Here is a 26,344-nt window from a genome sequence, read left to right on the forward strand (position 1 = left end):
TCACCAGCTGAACTGGGTTGATTTTTGCACATATTCTTAGTTTCTCACATTACTCTATATTTCATTAAAAGGTAAAATGTTGCAGAATGATAGTTTATAAAATGTATTTAAATTAGGTCAAATGTGTTTTTTTTTTTCCCACAGTAACCACTACGACTATGCGTAAAATGAAGTGGCTACATGCAGTAACCACAACACACATGGGAGTAACAAAGTAAATAACATTAAAAATAGAGGAGAAAAACATTCAAGGTTTGACAATTTACAGGAATAGATAACGCTGATTAATGTATACGTAAATGTAAACCTCATACCCAGGAGCGCATTGCATAAATATACTGCATTTCAAACCAATCTGGTCTGTATGAAACCTAATCTGAAAGGCCTTCTACTACTGAAGTTAAAGGGTTAGTTCACCCAAAAATGAAAATTCTGTCATTTATTCTTCACCCTCATGTTTTTTCACACCCGTAAGACCTTCATTCATCTTCTGAACACAAATTAAGATATTTTTGATGAAATCTGATTTGAATCAAATGATTCGTAAAGCTTCACAAAGCAGCATTTTGAAATCGGCCATCATTAGATATTGTTGAAAAGTCCTTATTTTGTATTCTCGTTGCTTCATAACATTAATGTTGAACCACTGTACTCACATGAACCGTTTTATGTTTTGAGTACATTTCTGGATTTTGAGAAGTTTGGCGACATTGCTGGCAATGTGGGCCTCACTGAGCTATCAGATTTCATCAAAAATATCTTAATTTGTGTTCTGAAGATGAACGAACGTCTTGCAGGTGTGGAACGACATGAGGGCGAGTAATGACAGAATTTTCATTTTTGGGTGAACTAACCCTTTAAAATGTTATGCAAAAGCTACTACAATTTTTATTTTTTTTTACAAAACTAAAAAGTTTAAAAATGAACTGACAACATAATGCATAGTAGTCACAGGGAGAAACTGCCTCAAATGACCTTTGACCCTCCCACATCTAAGGAATTTGAACCCACACCAAGTTTGATTAGTTTGTTACTCATTCATGTGTACATGAATGAGTAACAAACTACAACATCAGTAGAAATCTAATGGAAATTCAGTGCCTGAAAGGGTTAATGCTCAGATACTGAGCATGCAATGTACACGATGACAACCCATACATGTAACATTTCATAAAGCCACAGTACTCGTATACATTATGAATAATTTCATGGCAATGCATGCTTGAAATAAACTGATCCTGATTCTAACAAAACAGCCACTAAAATGGGCTATAGTATTAAAGTGCATTAGCTGCTGTCTAGGCAGTCAGCTCACTAGATTTGAGACACAGCCTACATGCATCCATGCTGGAGAATATCCACACTCATCAGCTGACGTGTAAGAGCCCCAGTGACCCCCCCAAACATTCAGCAGCCGGGGGAGGAACTCAGAATGAAATTGTCCGCATAATGTTAGATCAGAGACTGTTAAGGATAAAGAAAACAAAAGGCCACCTACAGTGATTCGAGCCGCTCCAGTGCGGGGTCCTGAATCCGCGGGACCCTCCCGACACGAGGCCTTTATCCGGGATCAAACAGCCTCGGTTCTGGTGGTAGTAATCCATGCTTAAAAACGGGTTCGGACTAGGGGTCAGTCCAACAACGTCCACACTCTCGTACATCGTGAAATAAAAAAGCAAATACTCTCCAAAAGTAGACGTTTCCTTCTTAAACTCGTTATATGCAACTGTAAAATGCCTGGTAGAAATAAATAAATCCCCTTATCATCAAAACATAAAATGGGAGCGTCTCTAGGAAGAAATGCGATTTCGCACCATCGCGTCGACACAAACTTGAAAGGAAACGGAGCTCTTTTCTTCAGTGTGTTTGCGTGAGTCAGTTCAGCAGAAGCTCGCGCTGTCCACGGGGAATGAACTACATTCTTCAGGTTTTAAAATCCTGCGCCAGTTGTTACAACACAGCGTGCTGTTGAAATTGTGGCTCTATATGAGACCCAATGATCGATGTGAAACTGCTACATGAGTGCAAGCAGGATCCCGCGCGCAGCCCGTCCGAAAACTGTTGGAAGCGACTGTTTTGTTTTGAAAAGCTCCCAAGCCACAAACGACACGTTTTCTAAACGATATTCGTTAAGAGGCCGACGTATAGACGCATATTTACTGTAAACACGCAGCCGTCCGCATCGATGAGAGAGCGCGAGCGCTCCGTCTCGTGAATAATCCCGTTGGAGAGCTGCTGATCAGACTCGGGAAGAACTTGCTCCAGTGTTTCCAGACCCTGCGAAGACGCGAACTCAACGTAATGTCTTTAGCATCTTGTGTCGAAGCCCTCGCATACTTCTGGGAAATGTCTCCCTGAAAACAGAAGCGCTCTTCGACAGGGTAACTCTAGTCTTCACGCACTTTCCAGGCTATCCCACACCGCAATTCTTGACGAGTGTCAGCAGCTGCGCACAGACTCCGCCCACATCAACCCCCACTTCGACTGTGCCGCGCTCTGATTGGCTGCCGATAAACCTAATCTCAGTCTTATCAATGTGCCATCTATCAACGAGGAGGATCTGTCGCCATAACAAGTTGAGTTATAGAGTTTGTGCGTGTTTACATGTATTCGACTGCCGTTTTCTTTAAAGAAAAAAGTTATATAAAGTATAAGAAAGAGCACACGAGTTATTGGGATATTACTACAAACTGGATTTTTAACTTTTGAAAGAAACACTCGTATAAGTAAGCGCTTTGTTTCATCATACTTTTTTTTTTTTTTTAGTTTTCATGGACAAATAAATAATACATCTTCTAATATAAAGTTGTGTGCAACATTTGCATGAATTGAGATTATGCATCCAATAATCTTTAAGTAAATATGTTTATGTTTACAATTTGTGCCATTTAAAGAGAGTAGACAGATTTTTCTTTCTTTCTTTCTTTCTTTCTTTCTTTCTTTCTTTCTTTCTTTCTTTCTTTCTTTCTTTCTTTCTTTCTTTCTTTCTTTCTTTCTTTCTTTCAAATTGTAACAACTTGCTCATGGTTTAAAAATGTATGGTTAAAAACCAATAATGGCCATTGTGAATGTATAATCAATAACTATAGTTTAGTTTTTTTTTTATTGTCCTTTCGGAAAATCTTTTTGCATCTGTGGCACCCTTCAGTCAACAATAACAACAATTAGAAAATACAAACAAACATCAACAGATTACAACACAATAAAAAAAAAAAAAAAAAAACTTTGATCACCAACAACCCTCTCACAACAGCAGAATTAGTGCCATAGGTGTACAGTGACAACTGTGACCAATTTATTTAGAGGATTAGTCCACTTTTAAATAACATTTTCCTGATAATATACTCACCCCCATGTCATCCATGTTGTTCATGTCTTTCTTTCTTCAGTCGAAAGGAAATTAAGGTTTTTGATGAAAACATTCCAGGATTATTCTCCTTATAGTGGACTTCAGTGGCTTCCAAACAGATGATCGTCTTGCATGTGCTTCCGCTTTCCGTATTCTTCAAAAAGCTTCCGCTGTATGTCCTACGCCTTCCCTATTCTACTTATGGGAAAAAACGAAACTGGCGCCGCGTTTGTTATGTAAGTAGAATAGGGAAGGCGTAGGACATACGGCGTAAGCTTTTTGAAGAATTCGGAAAGCGGAAGCACATGCAAGACGATCATTTGTGTTTATATAAAGCATATACTGTTGTATTTTTTTTTCGAAAACGACTGATCATTTAGTTAGATAAGACCCCTTTTCCTCGTCTGGTATCGTTTAAAGCCCTTTGAAGCTGCACTGAAACTGTAATTTTGACCTTCAACCATCTAGAGGCCATTGAAGTCCACTATAAGGAGAATAATCCTGGAATGTTTTCATCAAAAACCTTCATTTCTTTTCGACTGACAAAAGAAAGACATGAACATCTTGGATGACATGGGGGTGAGTAAATTATCAGGAAAAGTTTATTTGAAAGTGATCTAATCCTTTAACAGAGCAATACTCAAGAATATGAAAAATCTTTGTGCACGGGCCGTCCGTAATAATGGTACCCTATACCTGAAATGTGGCATTATAAATGACAGAACTTGTATTTAATAATAACATGCATATCCACTGATCACTTACTACTCTTCCAGTAAACCACCATGCTGTCTCTGTAAAGAGCAGACACTCGCTGACCCCAAAACTGCTTTATCAATACAAAGTGAGGTAAACAACACATTGCAACACTATCTAGTTTCCCACCACAAAATCCATAGACGCTGTCTGGAGAGTAGTGTTCATAACAAGGCAATGAACACTCGGGCTGCAGCCCTACAGCATCCGTCAGCTCAACGCACCAAGGTTGCTGCCATCCGCTGATGGCTCCATCCATCAGTGAAACGACGTATTAGCCTCCCCTTATTTTCCGGCTTCAGCCCTCACATTTTTGTCCTTGACATGTAAGAGGTACTGTATTGATTTTTCACCATCTAAAATATTAGCCTGCACACAAAAGGCCACTCATTCAATAAATACACGTTTATTAATGGGCAGTCCTTTTAATCCAACCAGACCTATATAAATCTGGCTATGAAACGGTCAGGGGGGAAATGACTGGCTCTAAATAAAACTGCTTTACATTTGCGCCAGTTTAAATGTTTCATGCAAGACATGACACATCCACATACAGGTCAATCGACTGTAATACTATATAAACAGTAAATACTGTTCAGGCGAAGTCACATTTACTGTTGTTCAGTGAGGTTTTGCAGACAGAATGGAGTCATTTCAATAGGAATTCACATAACTGGGAATTTCACATGAGAGCAAAAGATTTTAGATTTCCCCAGGCAGACTTTGCATCGGGTTCAGTCGGTCAGGCAAATTCACCACATTGACCAGACTTTTTTTGAAAGTTACTTCTTTCTGACCAGTGCTTCATACATTGCTGCAATATTGACAATAGACAATGGATTTTATTTGCCTGCAAATTTGCGCTATCGTGACTGTAACTTTACACAAAATGACAAGCTGAAATTGGACTGTGTACATCTCTAATTTGATGTTGACTTTGCTAAATATTCCATTATCAAGATTGCACAGAATTGAATAGCAGTGTTTGGGAAAGTAATGCATTACAAAATTGTGTTACTCCTTAAAAAAAAGTAACTAATTGCATTACTTAGTTACTTTTTATGAAAAGTAATAAACTACATTACTTCTGCATTACTTTTTCTCACCAGGGCTGGGCTTGCTCGTTTGTTTTTTAATAACAGCAAAACAAGTTCTATTTTTGGCAACTGTAGACACTTTCACACCAAAAGTGAATGAATAAGCCTCAGGATAAAGGAAATGCATATTTACGCCTGTACAGTAGATGGTGCAGCTTAAACAAACCTTTCAGCTGTGCTGCCATTCTGGATTAAAGAAGAATAGGATACAAGAGAAGGAAGTTTAACACTCTTATTTCTAAATGTAATCTAAAGTCATTTTTGCTTATTAGTATGGTTGAATTAGATCATTGAAGGTCAGCAGCAAAATACATTTGTTAATAAAGTGAGATTAAATGCATAAAGTATATTTGTGTAATTTAATATAGTTAATTATTACAGGTTTTTCTGAAAAATCTGAGATTCTTATTCATTTTGAGGAATATTGAATGTGTCTGTGCAAGTGAGATGAGTAAATGCATGTTCACATTTAGTCTTGAACTACAACAACCATTATGTTCACATAGTGCGCACAACGCCTCTGCACTTTATTTCTCTCAATATGGGAAAAGGAGAGCTGTCTGTCAATAAATGTGGAAAAGTAACTTAATTAAAGAAAAGTAATCTGATTACGTAACTCAAGTTACATGTAATGCGTTACCCCCAACACTGTTGAATAGTACTTAGGTTTTTATTAAAATAAACATACTCACCCATTTCTCTACTACTATATGCTAAGATTTTAATTGATTTATATGATCTAGGTACACCAATATAAGACATCTAATTGCGTAAACAGAATTGTTTTACATTTCAAAAGCAAAAAAAAAAAAAAAAAAAATCATAGCTTTGCATTTCGAAAACAACAACAGACTAGTGTAATAGGCTGCATATGTTATTGATGGAGGCGAATGACCTGAGATTTGCAATACCTTGAGACTGCTGGAGTCAAGAGTAGCAGTATATCAGGGGAGGAGGGGGTTGTATGGCGGCTGTTAGGAATTCAAAGACTTTATGGGGCTTTAGGAGGAAATGCATGAGCAAACCTGCTGGCAACTTGAAAGTGTGAGGCTATTTATTACCCTCAATCCACCGCCCCCACTTCACTTCCTCTAAATACGCATAAAAAAAGCTTCTTTATTTTCCATTAAACTCGACTTCTTATCAATGGTGCATGATGTTTGTTGCTAGGAGTGGATACACGTCCTCAAGAACATATTTCACAATGTCAGTGCAGTTAGATTGAGTCTGGGAGGTGTTAGCATACTGATAGTGTATAGTTTTAAATGCTTATTTTTATTCTGTCAGTCACATGACCCAGTTTGTCCCAGAATGCCTGGCCCTGATGAACAGATGGGTGTTTGCATCGACTCACAATGCCTTTAATCAGTCTGATAGGGAGGGGCCATGATCATTCAATACTGTTACAATGAGCGCCTGTGCTGACTCATTATATAGTAGCACAGTATGGATGTGCCACATGCTATTAACACCAACAAAGGTCAAGAGACTGATACCATTAAACTTTCTCGACAGCGACTGCTTTTGAACTCCAGCTATATAAAAATGCATATGACAAAGTGAACCATTTTCCTATAAAATGCAATCACATAGGCAGTACGCTTAATCTGAGTGACATAACCTTGATCACAATCTCCGGACATATACACTATTAACTCTTGTGTGAACCTCGCTCAAGCAATTTCCTACAAGCGAGTGACATAAAAAGAGTTAAGAGGGTTATTTCTTATATAGTCATTAAAAATCAAAGTCATAGCTCTTTGTAAATTATGGTATAATATAAATGCATTGAGAGGTTTGTGCCATTACTATATGCCAGCTGATGCTTACTGCTGTGGTAAAACATATGGTGGAGATTAGCTACCGTGAAGCGCTCTGCCAGATGTGTAATGTTAGCTGGTGAAGGCTATTGACTAGTCCGCAGGGCCGCTGATGATCCTGATTGCTTGAGCAGTCCCATCTCATTACTCTTGGCTCAAGGTCAAGGATTAAGTGATGAGAATAGATCCAGCCTCTTACTATCCTTATGGTGAGTTGTTTGTTTGTTTGAATGTGGGTTTGTGTATTTAAGTGTTTACATTGTCAGTCATCATTAGAGATTTACAGTCATACAAACATTTTAAATGCACTCCAATCCTTTCAACATTTTTTGAAAAACAATATATTTTGAAAAAATGTCTCAGTGATGTTTTATCCATACAATGAGAGTCAAGGTATAAAAGCCCATTTCTGCCACATAAGAAAAGAAAATCATGCTTTAGTGAATCATAATTATGACTAAAAGTCATAATCGTGACATAAAAATTGAAAATTATGAAAAGAAAAGAAAATCATGCTTTAGTGAATCATAATTATGACTAAAAGTCATAATCGTGACATAAAAATTGAAAATTGATACTATGACATAACTATGAGATTAATGTGACCCTGGACCACAAAACCAGTCATAAGTAGCACGGGTATTTGTACCAATAGCCAACAATACATTGTAAAAACAATGTAAATCATGAGGATATTAAGTAAAGATCATGTTCCATGAAGATATTTTGTACACTTCCTACCATAAATATATCAAACATTTATTTTTGTGAGTGGATATGCATTGCTAAGGACTTGGACAACTTATAAGGTGATTTTCTCAATATTTCGATTTTTTTTGCACCCTCAGATTTTCAAATAGTTGTATCTTGGCCAAATATTGTCCTATCCTGACAAGCCATACATCAATAAGATGATGTATAAATTTCGGTTTCATAAAATTGACCCTTATGACTGGTTATGTGGTACAGGGTCACAAATAGTTATTAGTACATTAGAATAAATATCATAGATAAAATCATCAGATAAAAAAAGTCAAAATGAAGACATAGAATACACTTTGACTTTTTGCTTTTTTATCTCATAATTATGACTCAGTATCTCATGATTTAAAATTTCTATGTCATATTTTTGATGTAACAAATTATACATATTTTGTTCTTATGTGGCATAAATATTGATATCATGCTATACTGATGGCCCAGATGATAGGCAGTTTCGACATCTGCTAAAATTAAGGTGCGGCATGAGTGGTCAGGTCTACTTCACCTGTACCCTGGCTATGCATCATAACACCCTATTGACGCACTGACCCCTACTGACTCAAACAACAGATGAAGAGTTCAATCACACATATGGCTGTTTGTATTGAGTCATTTGCATATTTACAGGGCATATATAAGTATGATTTGTCCAAATATGATTTATGTGTACATTAACATTTTTCCTGTACTACCGTATGATTACTAAGGGTGTGACGAGATCTCGTGCCACGCCGGCACTCCATATTTACAGAGTACACGTGACTGCGAAAGTGAAAGTAAACGCGAGCGCGCATTCAAATGCTATTTCAATACCCTGCATTTTGAAAGCGTCTCCCTGATGAATACAAATATCTCTCAATATGAAAGCTATTTTAGGCTGGGCAGTGTAGTTGTAACCATCTCTTAGCTCTGTATCAAAGAAAAAATTGGTCTTATTTTCACTTTGAAAATTGACTTATTATAAAGTGTTACCATAAAAAATGAATAGCAGTTTTCTCTTAATCTTATTAAGCACAAACAATAAGGTTTCATTTGTTAACATTAGTTAATGCACTGTGAACTATCATGAACTAACAATGAATGACTATTTTTATTAACTAACATAAACAAAGATTAATAAATACTGTGGCAAATATATTGCTCATTGTTAGTTGATGTTGGATAATACATTAAATGTTAATAAATGAGACCTTATTGTAAAGTGTTACCATTTTTATTTATACTGTTTTTATGATCAGTTTGTGGAAAGGAGTTCAGTTAGGAGGTCATAAATCATGTACAGTAAGGTCTGAAGAGACTGAAATCATACAGAAGAGAAGTCAGTCAGTTGAGTTAGTGGCTAAACCTTTATCATTTCGTCTCGTGAGATACTGGTCTCGTCACACCCCTAATGATTACTGTAATCATCCAACACATTATACTAGATAGTCTCCTTAACAACTTCACATTTAACAGCTCTTATCATGATATAGATGAATAGTGACCTATATGAAGACCGCACAGTTTTTCACCAGTAATGGCTTGAGCGCTATAGGGAAATGTGCCGAGCTGGTTCAAATGTTAATGGTCCATCTGAAATCCCCTGCTTAGCCAGCAGGTTGGGGAACAAAAGCCCCATAGAGGTGCAGCTTGCAGGGTCTGGACATGACAAATGTGGCCAAGACCGGGGCAGTGGTTGCTGTGGAGCTCTGGGGAGGGAAAAGCGGGGGCAGTGGAATGATCTACCAAACCCAAGCCTCATTGAGGGCATTGCATCGGGGGGCAGCGGGGGTCACCCCATCATCATCACCATTTCAAAGAGGCTAAGAGTGAGGTGGAGCCGAGTACCGGGTGGGGGAGGTCCGCTGACCCCGACCAGTGTCCCCGCACTACTCCATCTTCTGCGGATGGTAACGGCATGAAAGAAAGCCCCATCATCTCTACTCCCATCACGACAGAGAGATATTGAGAGGCCGAGAGACAGATAGGGGCTTCTCTCTAAACAAACCCATTACCTTGACACCCCCTAGAGGAAAGACCTTCACCCCCGACACTCTCGCTCTTGATTTCTCATTCCAGCTCCCTTTCAAATGGAGAAAAAACACACAAAGGACCCAGTGGGACTGCGCTGTGATGATGAGCCTCGGGCAGGAAGAATCTGGTACATTACATAGTTGGGCGGCCAAAACAAAAGCCAGTGATTTTTTCCGTTTAAAGGCGATCTGAGTCATCACACGCACAACGGCAGACCAGAGCCACAGCCAGCCTTCCAGGCCACCAGCTCTCTATCTTATCAAAGCAGACCCACTCCCCACGGAGGACCCCATATCACCACACATAAGAACATCAAGCGGCCTCTGTGATAATGCTCAGTCTTTACTGCCAGTGCTTAAGCCTAAGCCCCATGCATATCAAAAAGCCCTGAATGTGCTGGCCAAACCCCTGCTTTGCATATAGATACTGAGCCTATTGACATATCGATTCTCCTGGCCAAGGACCCATGAAAGCAACCGACGCAAATCCCCCCTTTAATCAGCGAAAGCCCCCTAAAGCGGTCTGAAGCGGGAACAAGAGCTAGTCGCTCTGCTACAGTACCCTCACAATGGCCTGGCAAATGCGCCATTATGACTTGTTTGACCCTCTTCTCCAAGTGCACTGGCTACTTTGAGAGGGTAATTAACCCATCTTTCCCCCACCCCTTGATACAATTACAATAGAGGCACAGCATTCCTCAAGCGCTCTCATGCACTTGCACTGGAAGACAGGGGCAGCCGGGGGCCGCGAACGGGTGGGTTGACCCGGACTCACAGAGCAGTGAGAGGCTGAGTGCTTCAGAACAACCACGAAGAGATTACAGGTTCAGTCATTGAGAAGAAAATGAAGTAGAAAATGTTGTTGAGCTGTTTGGACATTAACTTAAGACACAGAATAGATGTACTTGTAAGACATGCTACTTATGTCATAGTGATATGAAGAACAGAAGTCAGTGTGAATTGCTGTTTGCAAACCATTTTAAAGGGTTAGTTCACCCAAAAATTAAAATTCAGTCATTGATTACTCACCCTCATGTTGTTCCACAACTTTAATGTTATGCAGCGACGAGAATACTTTTTGTGCGCCAAAAAAACAAAATAACGTCTTTATTCAACAATATCTAGTGATGGACGATTTCAAAACAATGCTTCATGAAGCTTTGAAGCTTTACGAATCTTTTGTTTCGAATCAGTGGTTCGGAGCATGAATCAAACTGCCAAAGTCACGTCCCCAGTGGTGAACCATTGAAATTTCGAAACACTTACGACTTAAAGCCTCGTCTATTGAAATCACGTGACTCTGGCAGTTTGATACACGCTCCGAACCACTGATTCGAAACAAAAGATTTGTAAAGCTTCAAAGCTTCATGAAGCATTGTTTTGAAATCGTCCATCACTAGATATTGTTGAATAAAGTTGTTATTTTGCTTTTTTGCACACAAAAATTCTCGTCGCTTCATAACATTAAGGTTGAACCACTGTAGTCACATGAACTGATTTAAATATGTCTTTAGTAGCTTTCTGGGCATTGAAAGTGTTAATTATCTTGCTGTCATTGGAGGCCTCACTGAGCCATCGGATTTTATCAAAAATATCTTAATTTGTGTTCTGAATGAAGGTCTTACAGGTGTAGAATGACATGAGGGTGAGTAATTAATGACAGAATTTACATTTTTGGGTGAACTAACCCTTTAACTCTGTAATGTGGCATATTTTAAACAGGACATTCAACTGGACTGTGAAAAGAGGCCGTTACAAACCAGAATGAAGGAAGACTGAATGATAGTTTGCTAAAACAATGCTTAAATAGCTATATGGCTATTGGTTAACATTTGGGTTTATAGTTTTTCAAACTGGGGTCTGCAAGGGAGTGACAGTGTGGTCTGTGGAAAGATAGAGGAAAAATAATGTAAATGTGTAAGGATTAATTTTTTTGTTGTTGGTCTATAGGAAAAAGTGTGTAAATTGAATACAAAAAAAAAAATCAATAGAAAGAAATGAAAGAAAAATAGTGTAAAAATGTGTAAACATAAAAATAAATAAATAAATAAATAAATAAATAAATAAATACTATAATAATAAATATTATGGGTGGTCCAGAAAAAGTGTAAACAAATATATAAACAAGCACGACAATAATAATAATAATTATTCTTATTATTCTTCTTATTATTATTTATTAAATAATTAATGATTGTTATTACTATCAGACAAAGCACAATAATAAAAAAATAATAATAAGTTGATAGATTGGATAGAATTTGACATTATTATGGTTTCATTCTACTTTCTAAAGAAAGGAAGTCAAAAGATTTATCACAATTTTATTCTTCAGGTTTATGCATTATCAGTGCTCTAATGGACTTTAGAAAAAAAATTTAGTACCAACTTACATTTTTATATTTTACGAAGTCGGCCATCTAATTTGTAGGTGCTTGATTTCTGAGTTCAGATAAGTCATTCTAATCTGTCAATAAATAGGTGCATGACAACATTTGGTATTCAAAGCATAAAATATGTTTCTCAGTTTGTCAAATGTCACATGTGAACTAACATGTTTCTACATCTGCAGTACATGCAGCGGATAAATGGTCACAAAATCCACATTGTATCAGACAGCGTGATATAAAGAGATCGCTCGCTCTATCCATTTCTAGTGTGCTTCTTGCATGCAGAATGAGTACCTCCTATAATCCACTCCTCTGAGGGAAATGCAAAGGGGGAAAGGAGAGGAGATGAAAGAGGGCTGGGTAGTTACGATGGATTACAGGCTCAGCGAGGCAGTGGGGGAGGCCAGTGGACTGATAATATTTAACCAGACCCGGGTGGACCATCTGGAACCACCCCCCTTTTTCAACAGTCCAGCTCTCACATCTGGGTCCTCCTCTGAAGGAATAACTCACATTTGCCTTCAAATGAATAATGCTGTTTTTACATTACGTGGAAAGAATTTCAACACAAACTTCGCTGACCTCATGCAAAGCAAGATGATAGCAGACACTGTAGATGACTTAATTAAGTCAACCGTTTAAAGTGCTCAAACAATGCTTACACACAATGCTCAAACACGTTTTGAGCAGATGTCACATTCTTAAAAATTTCCAAAACAATCTTCAATTACTTTCAAGAAATGTTCTATTTTGAGCCTTTTTTCTTCCTTCATGTGAGTCCAGCAGTTTATACAATTAGTTAGGTTGGGATTCCCCCTAATTCTCCAGAGCAGCTGCAAAGCCATGTGGGGGTTGGGGGGTGGGGTGCATGAACAGGAACAAACACACTGACCCCCAGCCCAATTGGCCAGCCATTCTGATCCCCATTCCGAAAGCCACCGCACTTCCCGTCTCCAAACTCCAGTCTAAGAAAACAAGCATGCTGTCACTCTAGAAGCCCTTGCACATATTTCAGCAGATTTCATTTGGATGAGACGGAAGCTGGACTGGAGAATATGTGCGCTGAGCTACACGACATTTCTTCAGTATAATTATAGCTCATCATTTTTGGGTGAACCATCCCTTTAAAGAACAGATACAAATTTAAGACAGTATTTAATGATTATCTTCCCCTCTACTGCAACTCAGAAATGGACTACAAACGATATGTCAACACTTGTTGTGACCGCACATCAGCGACATTAAAAGGTACCTCATTTGATAAGCAATTTAACTTTTGATTCTTTTTTGTAATTATGCATCTTGACAGCCCCAGTCTCAATTGAGGATTCTTTACCTAAAACATTACCTTTTTTTGGGTGAACTATCCCTTTAATACACTTTAAAAACCAAAAAAGTGAAACACCACAGCATTCTTCTGATTAACTTTGCCCTATTCTCTTTGTTTTCAAGTAACAGTTTGGTTCTCTACATTACCTTCCTGAACACTGATCAGCACAAAGAAGAGAGGTCAATTGTGTTCATTTTTTAGCCTCTTATGATAATATGGTTGTACAATAGCATCTCTGTTTAGGATCTGTGAATGAGTTCAAGACTTCCTAATCAAATTCATTTAAAGTTCAGGAAATATTTAGCATGATGATAAGAGCTTTCTACTCAACTGATTATAAATGGAAGAAAGCACATGAACAAAAACACATCAACGTTCCCAATTCTTCCTGATCCACGGCAGAAGAAAAATACTCCTGTAAATGTCAATTCACCATTTTTACTTTGTCTTCAAGCCAAGACGCTGAGACTCAAAAGGGCTGAGCTCAGCAAATTCATGCAGAGACTTTTTCCCTCTTCCTTCGACTTTTTAAGGTTCAGATATCTCTTAACTTACAGTAAACTTAACTCTTCATACAGTATCTGCTCAGCAAAAAAAAGTACCTGGAAGTATTCTAGAGCTCAAGTCATCAATACAGACAAAAGGGTGCTTTTGGAAATAAAAAAAGTCTTTTGAGAAACTTGATAACTAAATTACAAGTTGAAACTATTGGCAAGAACAATTATGACTAAATTAGTTGGCCATGTATCAATATGTTGTCAAAGATGAGATTGTAATATAAGACTTCTAAAGAAGTGCTATCCATAATTACTTTTGTTAATCAGTTTGATTGTTCCTGTGTTTAAGTGATTTAATCAAGGTTTTCAGCACATTCTTTCATTGAGAAACAAGAACTAATCTGAACGGCTAAATGTTAGCTTGTGCTTTGCAAAACACAAAAGATTAATAGGCCTCTACTGAGAACATTTCTCTGCTGACCCATCTGTACATAAACAGTTTTTGGAAGAAGCCTCTTACGCTCACCAAGTATACATTTATGTAACCAAAAATACAATAAAACTAATAATATTGTGAAATTTGTACAATTTCAAATAACTGTTTTCTACTTTAATATTTTAATATGTAATTTATTCCTGTGATGGCAAAGCTGAACTTTCAGCATCATTGATCTTTGATGCTCAAGAAACATTTCTTATTATCAATAATATTTAATAAAAACTGCAATATATATATATATTATATATGACATTATAAATGTCTTCATTGTCAGTTTTGATCAATTTAAAGGTCCCATTCTTCATGATCCCATGTTTCAAACTTTAGTTAGTGTGTAATGTTGTTGTTAGAGTATAAATAAAATCTGTAATATTTTAAAGCTCAAAGTTCAATGCCAAGCGAGATATTTTATTTAACAGAAGTCGCCTACATCGTACGGCCAGTTTGGACTACATCCCTCTACTTCCTTCTTTAATGACGTCACTAAAACAGTTTTTTGACTAACCTCCGCCCACAGGAATATACAAGAGTTGCGTTTGTAGAGTGTGTTTGTCGCCATGTCGTCGAAACGCTGTTATTTTCATCCCGCAGTCCAATCACCGGGTCTGATTCCGGCTCAAATTGATAGGGTAAAATTAAAGACATGTTTACAATAACACTGAGCGCATGCATCTCCACGTTATGGTAAGAGGCGTGACTTTTCCGGGCACGGTGCGCTCAGAGCTGTCGAATCACAACACAGGAACCGCTGGCACAATCAGAACTCGTTACATATTTCTGAAGGAGGGACTTCATAGAACAAGGAAGTCATCAGCCCGTTTTTATGACAGTGGAAACAGCAGTATACAGATTATGTGAAAAATACTGTTTTTTTACACGCGAAACATGAACACATGTTATATTGCACACTATAAACACAATCAAAGCTTAAAAAAAAACACGAAAAACGGGACCTTTAATGTGTCCTTGCTGATAGTATATTAATTTAATTTTTTTTTTTTTTTTCTATTAAAATGTATGTTCATTCTGTGTTGGTTGTTGAAATGTAAAGTTTGGGTGTCCTGACGTGAAAAAATGTAGCCAGATTCAAACATTTAATATATAACCTCAGACTTCAGCCCCAAAGTACATGTAAATTAGTCATTTTGTACAATTTTATTTTTGCAGTTTCTAATTGTCAGTCTTCATTTTAAAAAAGCGCAGTCATTGTCAGCTGCCACAGGGCAGAGCACAAAATCAAAGCAGATATGCTAATAGCTACTCTTGGACACAATTAGCGAAAAGGAACTCGCTCCATGTGCCACGAATGATTAGCAAATGAACTTTTCCTTTTGATGTAGACGAAAGAGGTGGCTTATTCCTCCCTCCTTCCTGCCAGCCTCCTCAATCGGTTCTTTCCAGTACAGTACATTCCAGTGAGCTGGTGGACTGGCATGATTGATACAGACATGGTGGCAAATGGGTTAGGCAATAGGCTTACCAGCCGTTTATTACATGAATTGTTCCCGAATCAAGGCATCACAGTTCCATTCTTTAGCAAATGAATATGGAATGGGCATTCGTTCCATATTCAAAATGGAAATTTTCTGAATGTATGAGAAATACAAGCAGAAATCAATGATGGATTTGATGTCACAATCAGCTGTTTGAGGAATGCACAGCTTATTGCTGTCAACCGCTGACAAATCTGCTGTCATGCCAGTGACTTCAAGTTCAAGCAGAGACACAAGTTGTATTTTCTCTCGCAGAAATGTCACCATTAACTCCTCAATATCCAGCTTCAGAACAGAGATTAAAAATTGCTGACAAAGACATGGGAGAATGCCCCTGGCTTTAAAATGTCAGTAGTATTTATAAAGCAAATCATAACGCAACACGTTCAAGAGAAAAAAAACGTGTGTGTGTGTGTGTCAGCACAAGTTCTCCTGAAGCTAATATTGTACATGCCTCTTGCTTTATATAAAAAAAGGGTGATTTACTGGTACCAGGCTTTTTGTCACAGTATAACTTCCTTTTCTTCACTTGATGATAATAGTCAACAAACAGATTAGAGGCTAGTTAGCATGCTAGCTTTAGCCTGCCTGTGTACAAAGGTGTTAGTAAATATTTCAAAGAGTTCAATTACTTTCACGTGGACAGTTTATTGTGTATATTCAGTATGGACACCATCATAAGTGTCCCTTCAAGCTCATGACTTTTGTATTTGTGCGTGTAAAATTGTAATCCCTTACAGTAGCACACGCAGTCAGCAGTAATTTGTCATTAAGAGGACACTGCTGGTTCCTGTCATTGAGTCATGCCTTCACTAAATGAGGTCAGACTGATGTGTTGTTTTAATCAACCCAGCCTGCCTCCATTAATTATTCAACACCTTAGTGGATAGGGAGCCCTACGGCCTGAGAAGAGGGAGGAGAGAAAGAGATTGAAGGGAGAGTTTACAACTAGACAAGGTTACGATATATGGGGGAAATGCAAACAGATGTTGAGCAATGAAGCAATGAAACTGCATGTTAATGCAGTATGCATATTTGGCATAAATATATAATTTATATGCATTTGACAGATGCTTTTATCCAAAGCAACTTACACTCAAGGTACACAAATGACCAGTTCTTTCTTGATCTGGAAATCAAAACCATGACCTTGGTGTTGTTAGCGCCATGCTCTACTGTTTGAGCGACGGGAAGGCTAATATCAGAGAAAAAGCTCAAATTAAGCTTGAAATCACAAAGAAAAGGGAAAATTAATCATAAATATTTATACAAAACCTCTGACATTGAGAGCTACCCCTCTAAAACACCCACGATCCCCCTCACACTCGATCTGCCCATCACACTGTAAAATGTCAGCAGCCATGGAGCGCGAAAGTGTGAATGTGAGGTGTGAGGGAGGATGGCACTTGGGTCACAGGGTTTCACACCAGCATCAGGCACAACAAAGAAACTCAAACAAGAAACTCAGAGAACTTAATATGGCAATACACAACAATGAGATTTCACAGCAAGCAAGTGAATTGGTAACAAATTAACTAAGGATGCACGATACATCACTGACCATCAGCCAATTTTAGCATATTTTGTTGATTATCAAAAACAGTCTTAATTTGCATTAATTATGCATAATATAATATATTATATTATATTATATTATATTATATTATATTATATTATATTATATTATATTATATTATATTATATTATATTATATTATATTATATTATATTATATTATATTATATTATATTATATTATATTATAATTAATACAATACAATACAATACAATACAATACAATATAATATATAAGTTATTACTTTTGTTCAGCAAGGACTGAAAACTGATCAAAAGTGACAGTGAAGACATTTATAATGTTAAAAAAGATTTATTTCAAATAAATGCTGTTCTTTTGAATTTTTGAATTATCATGAAAAAAAAAAAAAAGGTTTCCACAAAAATATTAACCACCACAACTGTTTTCAACATTGACAATTATGAGGAATGTTTCTTGAGCATCAAATCCTCATATCAGAATGATTTCTGAAGGATCATGTGACACTAAAGACTGGAGTAATGATGCTAAAAATATTAAGCTTTGATCACAGGAATAAAAATAAATGTAGCCTTTGTGACCATAAGAAACTTTAAAAATAATATCTTTAAAATTCTTACTGACTTTTGAACACGTTCTATTCTATTCTATTCTATTCTATTCTATTCTATTCTATTCTATTCTATTCTATTCTATTCTATTCTATTCTATTCTATATAGTGCACAAACCATCACATCATTTGGCCATAATATAAAATGATCATCATATCAGTCAAAATGTTTATATTGGTACATTATTAATTTGCAAATAAAACATGATGATCCTGTACAGGTAATATGTTTTTCCAGGTTTAAGGGAACCAAGTCTTGTAACGGCATCTTTTGTGCGATTGATGCCTCTATTAAGGCTTAGCGGTGTTTAAAATTGCATTAAACACACTCCTGCGATCTCACTAAAAGAAAAAAATAAGTCCCACTCGCACACACATACACACCACACAAACACTGCAGCGATTGAGAGATACCAAAATATTCCATGCTTCAGCAAAAAATAAAGCACAGCATAGAAAGGTATCATGCTGCTTTCCACCGCCCCTTTCTGCTCCCTTCTTTCCTCTCTTCACTTTCTCTGTAAGTACACATATCTCAGGATGGGGTCTGGAGATTTATGAGCTATAGTGAGAAGTGGGCCAGAAAGCCCTCCCCGGCTCTGGATCTGCTTTGCCGCCTCCCTCACGTCTTTTATTTCCATCCCTCCCTCTCTGGTTGCAGCGCTTTCTGCTCACATTACCCTCTGTTGAGTGATAAACATTGTCTGTGGGCACTAAATTCAGTCTGAGCCTGACAGGCCTCCAATAAACCAGTCTATTCTCTCACTGTGAGGAGGCTTTGGTCTGGAGGCCCACAGGAAGGGAATGCAGACACACATACACACACTCACAAACTAACATACACACAAATATAAAGATAAACAAGTTAAGAGGGACAAGATACATGTGGTGTACATCATAAACACATCAAAGGAACAAACACAGGAGACACATTCATATACACTCGCACAAAGAAACAATGACCAACAAGCGTATTTCTAAAACTCGCTAGAAAGACACTAGCCGGATTTACACGACCAACTCTCAAAAGCTTAGAAATCCTCACTATACAATAAATGTCTATTAATCACACACACAATGATTTCAACTGTAAAAATTAAGTGATCAAAAGGTGCTAATTAAAAGCTAATTTCTTAAATTTGTCTTTACTTGTTTTTCATCGAGCAGAATGGCAATACTGTTCTGCTTCAGCTCATTTTTATATCACCTAAAACCACAATACAGCCACATACGGTGGTTTACTCAAGGCAACTGGCTAACTCTGTAATGAGCGGTTGGATTACAATTTGGCAAGCAAATTTACACAGTAAAGGCAATACCACCTGCTGCACACTGAGCACGTAAAACACAAAGTACCAGGCAAAAAGAAACCACACATGTGAGAAAGAAATTGCAAATTTTGGGCATTTGGAGGACAAATTCACTGCGTATAGGCAAATTCATTACAAATGCTTGTTATACTATACTTCCAGATTTTGGCTTCTTTCCACATCTTTGATATCATACAAGTTTCCATTAGCTTTTGTTCACTTGACTAGTAAAATAAAGATACATATCAGCCTGATATTTAGACATTTGGACCTATTAACAGAAATGGCAGTTTATTCTTGTGCCAGTTGAGCTTTCTGAACAGAAAATTTACATTTTTGCTTTTTTTTTTTTTTTTTGTGAATACTGAATAAACGTGTAAAATACGTTTTTTCATTTCAAATTATTTTTTGCTCATATGAAACTGTCTTGTTTGCATTATATCAGCTAATGGCCACCTTGATCTCTAGATATCAGTATGGGTATCGGCCACTGAAAACCTCACATGGGCTGACCCCTAGAATGAACCATGATGCAGTTTCCGACAAACATTCTTATCTTACAATGTTCTGATGAGTTCTAAAAGATGACTGAAATCAAACACTTCAATAGCTAGCAGACTCTCAGAGGTCCAGCCGCACCACATGCTCAGAGTCGATTTACAGATGCAGCCATAAACGTCCTGCCAATAATGGAACAGCTTCTTCTCATCTACTGATGGCAGCTGACAATTACGAACATAGGCAATAAATTTGGGTGGTCGCAGGTGTGCTCCCAACATACACTGGCTCCTCCTGTCCACTTTGCGTTTCACTAATTGCATGTTTTAAGCAGAGCTGTCTGCGGTGTCCATTTCTTTGATTGAAAGGGAGTTTATTGGCCACTCTCCACTGAAGTGCCCAGCACAGTCCCTGTGTAATATATAAGACGCATTGCACATAGGCATTGTAAATGCTTTTACACAGATATAATAAGTGCAATTAATAACAATAATAACCAAAACAATTAATATGAACAAACATAACTAAATATTTTTTATTTTAACTCTCACTTTGCTTCAGTCAAACCTGCTGTATCAGCTCATCTGTTACAACAGAAATCCTGCCTGCTACATACCAGCATTTCCTTTGTGTGTGAGTGAGTGTGTGTGTGTATGATTTGGAATGTAGAGCGGGTGGAGGCTGTCACAGCTGGATTGGGAACATCTGTCAATTCAGATTCAAAAATAGCCTCCAACACACATAACACACACATACAAGCGTATGCTTCTGTGACTATACAGTACACTACTGCCAGCTCTGTAACGAGAGAGAGAGAGAGAGAGAGAGAGAAAAGGAGTGAAAGAGGGACTAGAAGCATGAAAATGACACCTGGTTATAATTTCTTCAGTTTGACAAATCAGATCAAGAGCAAACTTAATGTGTGTAACAGTTTACAGTTTAATTTTTGAGTCAAATAAATCATCACAGCTGAGAAAACCTGAAAATGTGAAATGAAAACACTTGTATTTGTATGAATGAGTGTTTCTATAATAACTTGCAGGAATGTTGTGGCTCACACAGGCCAGAATTACATGTGGAGTCTTCATGCAGCTTAACGCAAATGTTAGGGCATTTAATTATAGTGATTCTCTTCAATATGTATGGTTATGTTACATAAAGAGCAATTAAAAAGCAATCAAACACATACTAATGAGTTGGCGGCAGTAGTACTGGTTTTGGCCACACTTGTGAGGACAAACGCCGATTATGTCACAGTCCCACAAACTCTCTTTTGTGGCACATGCAGTTCATCATACAAGTTTGAATTCACTTCCTCGCCTGTCAACGGCTGCTACCGAAAACCTTTAAAAGTCCATAAAAGTTTTCTGTGAAGAAGACAGAGTAAACAAGCTCAGGAAATCAACACGTGCTAAATCATTCTATAAATACACGCCCAAATAGGCCTATTAAATTGCTTAAGGAGTTAACAGCAGCAGGCATCCCCCAGGGGCCCGATTTACGGGATATTGTGTGCGTCGGTACGTGTGTGTGTGGCTGTCTGTATGAGTAAATACTATGTTTATGGTAGCCTAGCGCCCCTCTTTCTGCACTAAAAACTTTGACGTGCATTTTTAGTTTCATCAATAAATTTAGTCTTTTAAAGCTCAGGCCTTATGAGTTATTTATGGCTGAAAATGGGGAAAGCATATAAAAATGTCAATTAATGAATGAAACAAACATTCATAGTGAATTTACACTATAAATAAAACGTGTAATCCCTAATTTAACCCTTAAATGCATGACTGTTTCGCCAATCATTCTTACATATTCGGGTCTTTATCGACCCGGATCTATATCTAACATAGAAAGATCTCTACCTGTCGCAATAATATAAAACTTCTCTGATATTAGAGTAACAATTACAGAAGAATAAAATAAATCGTATTTTGTTACCTTTTGGAGCTTGAAAGGGCTCCGTTTGAGCAGATGTTTTATGCCATCATCGCTGTCCTCATCAGAGCTCATTTCCCAGTAAATTCAGTAAATAATAGGCTAGTTTTATGTTTGAGTTCACGAATATGAGCCCATTCGCGATCTAAAAAACATATTCTCAGAACTATATAATTTTCAACATCTTCAAAATCAATATTTTGATCGCTAACAGCTTCACCAGATTCATCCAGTAACAGTTACAGTCATATTTGATTGTGTTCAGTACTTGCTCTGCAGTAATCGCTGAGCCATTTCATGTTTCGATTATTATTTCGTTTTCTGTCTAAATGAGTGTTCACTTCAGCATTGTGTATCAGACATTGCTTATTCTTACTGACTTATTCTGTGATCTAAGATTCAATTATTGTTGTGCAGAAAAAATATATGTACACTCATACACACCTCGGGTCGTTTGCGACCCTATACAATTTTTACAAAAAATGAATACAAAAATAGGCATTCTTTTATAATTTTATGATTTTTTTCTTGTTATATTCTTTATAATGAATTTATTGAGAAATACCAAGAAGGTTGATGTCTAAATGTAAAAAATGAATGAGGAGGAGGGTAGTGAATGACGTCCCGGGTCACTAAAGACTATGCATTTAAGGGTTAAGAGAGCTCAATCATAGGACAATGTGTTAGTGACAAGGGAAACTGATGGTAAAGATTTGGCTTCATACATGCATTACCTCATTAGCTACACACAACACAGGCAGCAAGTCTGTTTGCCACATAAATAGCGCTCCACAACAGAGACTCGACTCACAACTGATTCCAATGGAGTTTTAAGTTAGACTGTTGCTAAGCTCACAAAGTGGTGCACCTTTCTGGAATCAGTTCAATCCCCTAATAACAATCATTCAAAACACAAAATAATTATATAATTTATTTTTAATTGGACTCAGTGTTGTTATTGTTAACTAAATCTATTAACCTTTGATCAATTGAAATAAAGCTTAAATAAAATCAAAATACTATACACGTTTAAGCACTTAAATTACTAAGACTAAAACCGAAATGAAAATAAATGAAATATATAAAATAATATAATATGAAATGAAATATAAATATATAAAAACTAATAAAAATGAAAAGCATATAACAATATTACTCAAACTAAAATGAAAACTGAAAATATATCTATAAAAGATAATGTAAAATATGAATCTATATTAATAACTGAGATATATATGAGAATAACTAACAGATATATATGTACATAGTGGTAACACTTTATTTTATAGTCCTGTTCTGCATTTACATACTATGTAGTTTCTATAGTGATTACAAAAATGGGTAATAACTAGGTACTAACCCTGAACCTACCCCTAAACATAACTTAAACCCATGTATTTGCCTTATATTACCCAGTAATTTCTTAGTTAAGGACGACCATATGCAGATTGTGCAAGTCAACTTGCGCCAAATGAGTAATCCTCTGACGCGATGTATGACGCAGGATATAGGAGTGTTGTAAGCTTAGACGCTTCTCATGGTTCAAACAAACAGGGCTGTGCACGTTTAAGCTCCTCTTCTCTTATATTGAAATCTATAAATAGAGATTTCTCTTTAAAAATGATAGTTTTAGACTTACACCGGTGATTTGTTTTGCTCTATCCTCTGCACCTCCGTGTTGTCAAAGGATACTCTTCTCACTTGTGTATTCTGCGTACGGTCATCTGCTGGAAGCTAGTTATTTGAATTTATAAAGTTTTAAATATGGATATTTTTCTTACAAAAATGCATCGCTTTGCTTCAGAAGGCCTTTATTAACCCCCTGGAGTCGTATGGATTACTTTTTTTATGGATGGATGCATTACTTTTTACTTCGAAACGTGGCCCCCCATTCACAACCATTATAAACTTTGGAGGACTAAGGATATTTTTAAATATATCTCTGATTGTGAAGATAGTCATATACACCTAGGATGGCTTGAGGGTGAACTTGCTCTAAAAAAAACAACTTTCCTTTCCCATTGACATCACCTAGATCATGTAGGCTGGTCCGTCTCCATTCTGGTATACACAAATTTTTCATGATCTAATCCTGCTGTATAAAATCAAGTCCAGCCCTACATATTTTTCGGTCACTGAATATCCTGTTGTATCCACTTCCATCTATCATCACATTACTGATGTAAAATGGGTCAGGAGCAAACTATACAGGACTGAATCAATGAATCTTTGTTTTATGATCAGCAGACATGAACTTTTTTTAAAACAGGACAGGAGCTCACTGAAGATGTGGATCATATACAGGCACACAAAAGCCTTTTTATGAGTCAGAAGCCAAACCACCTCAGCTGATACGCTAGTTACGATCATTTAAAAGCAGCAGGCTGCATGGAGTGTGAAGACTTTTTCTGAGCGTACCAGTGAAAGTATGCTTTTCACACTCCTACAGTATATGCTAGACTAATCAGATTTGACCTACACACACACACACACCTCCCTTTGAGTGCCAAGTGTTCGTGCTTGCCCTCATTTCCAATGCAAGGACTCATGAAGGTCGAGACTGTGAGTTAGAGATCAGAATAGGAGCAATAACAGCAGTGACTTTAACAGGCTTTTAGCGACTTGGGAGTGCAGTTCTTTTAACAGTGTCACCCTGAGGCCTCTCCCAAAAGGCATGATAAGAGCCTCCTGCTCTCAAGGGAATCACAGTATCTCTCCCCACGTACACTAAAACAGCCCTCCATCCAGCTCCATCATGATGGAGGGGTTCTCAGTGTTAAATGTATTTAAGAGTAAATGTGACAGCTTTAGGTTGTCGGAACGATCCTTTGCTATGCACTTGAATGTATCTCACTGATCACATAATAGCTGCTATTAAGATTTCAGTTATTAAGTGTTTATCTTCTACTGGGTCTCTTCAACTTTGGCCACTTTTGGACATACATGGGTCAATGACGTGACGCCTACATTTTCTGTCCGATTACATTTTTTTTTTTTCATTAAAATTTGGTTTAAATGCACAAGTGCATGTAACTTTTCAAAAAAACATTAGTTATTTGTAATTTTCTGTTATTTAAAGTGTCAAAATATCATGTGGTGCGACCATCCGGCCATAATATCTGTTTTGGAAATGTCTTTGAAATTACTCTAAATTTATTCAAATTCATTTTCTGGACTATTTGGCATGATTTCCAATGTGTTTTGTAATCCTGTACAAAATTGCAAAGTATTCGTATTTATATTTCCATCATAATATACAAACAAACTTTGAACGATGATGTCCATTTAATGAAAAATAATGTGGTGCGACCATCAAAAAACTACCACTTTGGGACTTTCATGTTGAAATCCATTCAAAGACAGGAAGTTGCATCATATACCAATTTGCAAAAGACCCATGGAAGCAGTGAGCAGGTTTGTAACTCTGGAAAAAAATAACCTTTTTAACAGCTGGTATGTAGTTACCACATTTGAATATGATGTGCTGAAAGCTGAATTTTCAGCATTACTCCAGTCTTCAGTGTCACATGATCGTTCAGAAATCATTCTAATATGCTGATTTGCTGCTCAAGAAACATTTATGATTATTATCAATGTTCAGATTTTTGTGGAAACTGTGATATATTTTATTTGTCAGGATTCTTTGATGAAAAGTTACAAAAGTTCAAAAGAACAGCATTTATTTGAAATAGAATATTTTGTAAAATTATAAATGTCTTTAGGCCAAATGTGTCCTTGATGAATTAAAGTATTAATTAATTTCAACTTAAATGAAAGTCAACATAAATGAAATGGTGCAATGTGTTTTTTTTAATTATAAAAAATGTTTATAAATATTGTGTTCAAGACAAGAGCATCCACCCATCATAAAAGTAATCCATACAGCTCCAGGGGGTAAATAACACACAATTAAATTAAATGTTCATAATAAGTTAATGTAATGTTACACAGAATTACAATAATGTATAATATATATATGCAAAAGTTTGGGTCAGTAAGATTTTTAATATTATTGAAAGAAGTCTCTAATGCTCACCAAGATTTATGTGATCAAAAATACAGTAAAACAGTAAAACTCTTAAATATTGTTATTACAGTTTTCTATTTGAATATGTTTTAAAATGTAATTTATTCCTGTGACGTCAAAGCTGAATTTTCAGCATCATCACTCTAGTCTTTAGTGTCACAATCCTTGATTATTAAGTATTAATTTCTTTAAAAATAATCCTACTAACCCCAATTAATTGTACATAATCTCTCATGTAAATAATAAAATAAATAAATATTTTCTAATGGGCTTTCATATTTTAAGACTGAAAGTCTGGGTTTAAAGGTGCTGTATGCGATCTCTCAAATTCGCTGTTGAACACTGTTGATATTTTAAATCAACCCAAACAAAAACACCCCTCTCTTCATTGTTTTGCCTCCAAAACTC

The 26,344-nt window shown here is 36.8% G+C and overlaps 1 protein-coding gene across 8 annotated transcripts in view; it reads right to left on the bottom strand.

Annotated features, from left to right (window-relative positions):
• Nucleotides 1–26,344, bottom strand: part of rarab (retinoic acid receptor, alpha b) — a 123,044-nt gene that overhangs the window by 31,891 nt on the left and 64,809 nt on the right. The window contains exon 1 of one of the 8 annotated variants that reach the window (XM_067382099.1): nt 1,499–2,595. The exons of the other annotated variants lie outside the window; for them this stretch is intronic. Coding sequence (XP_067238200.1) covers nt 1,499–1,661 — 163 coding nt within the window. The 5' untranslated portion in view covers nt 1,662–2,595. Of the gene's footprint in view, nt 1–1,498; nt 2,596–26,344 lie in introns of those variants that run through there. 8 annotated transcript variants of the gene reach the window in all.

The sequence above is a fragment of the Chanodichthys erythropterus genome, chromosome 3 (assembly GCF_024489055.1).
Source record: "Chanodichthys erythropterus isolate Z2021 chromosome 3, ASM2448905v1, whole genome shotgun sequence".
In the NCBI taxonomy this organism is placed as follows: Eukaryota; Metazoa; Chordata; class Actinopteri; order Cypriniformes; family Xenocyprididae; genus Chanodichthys; species Chanodichthys erythropterus.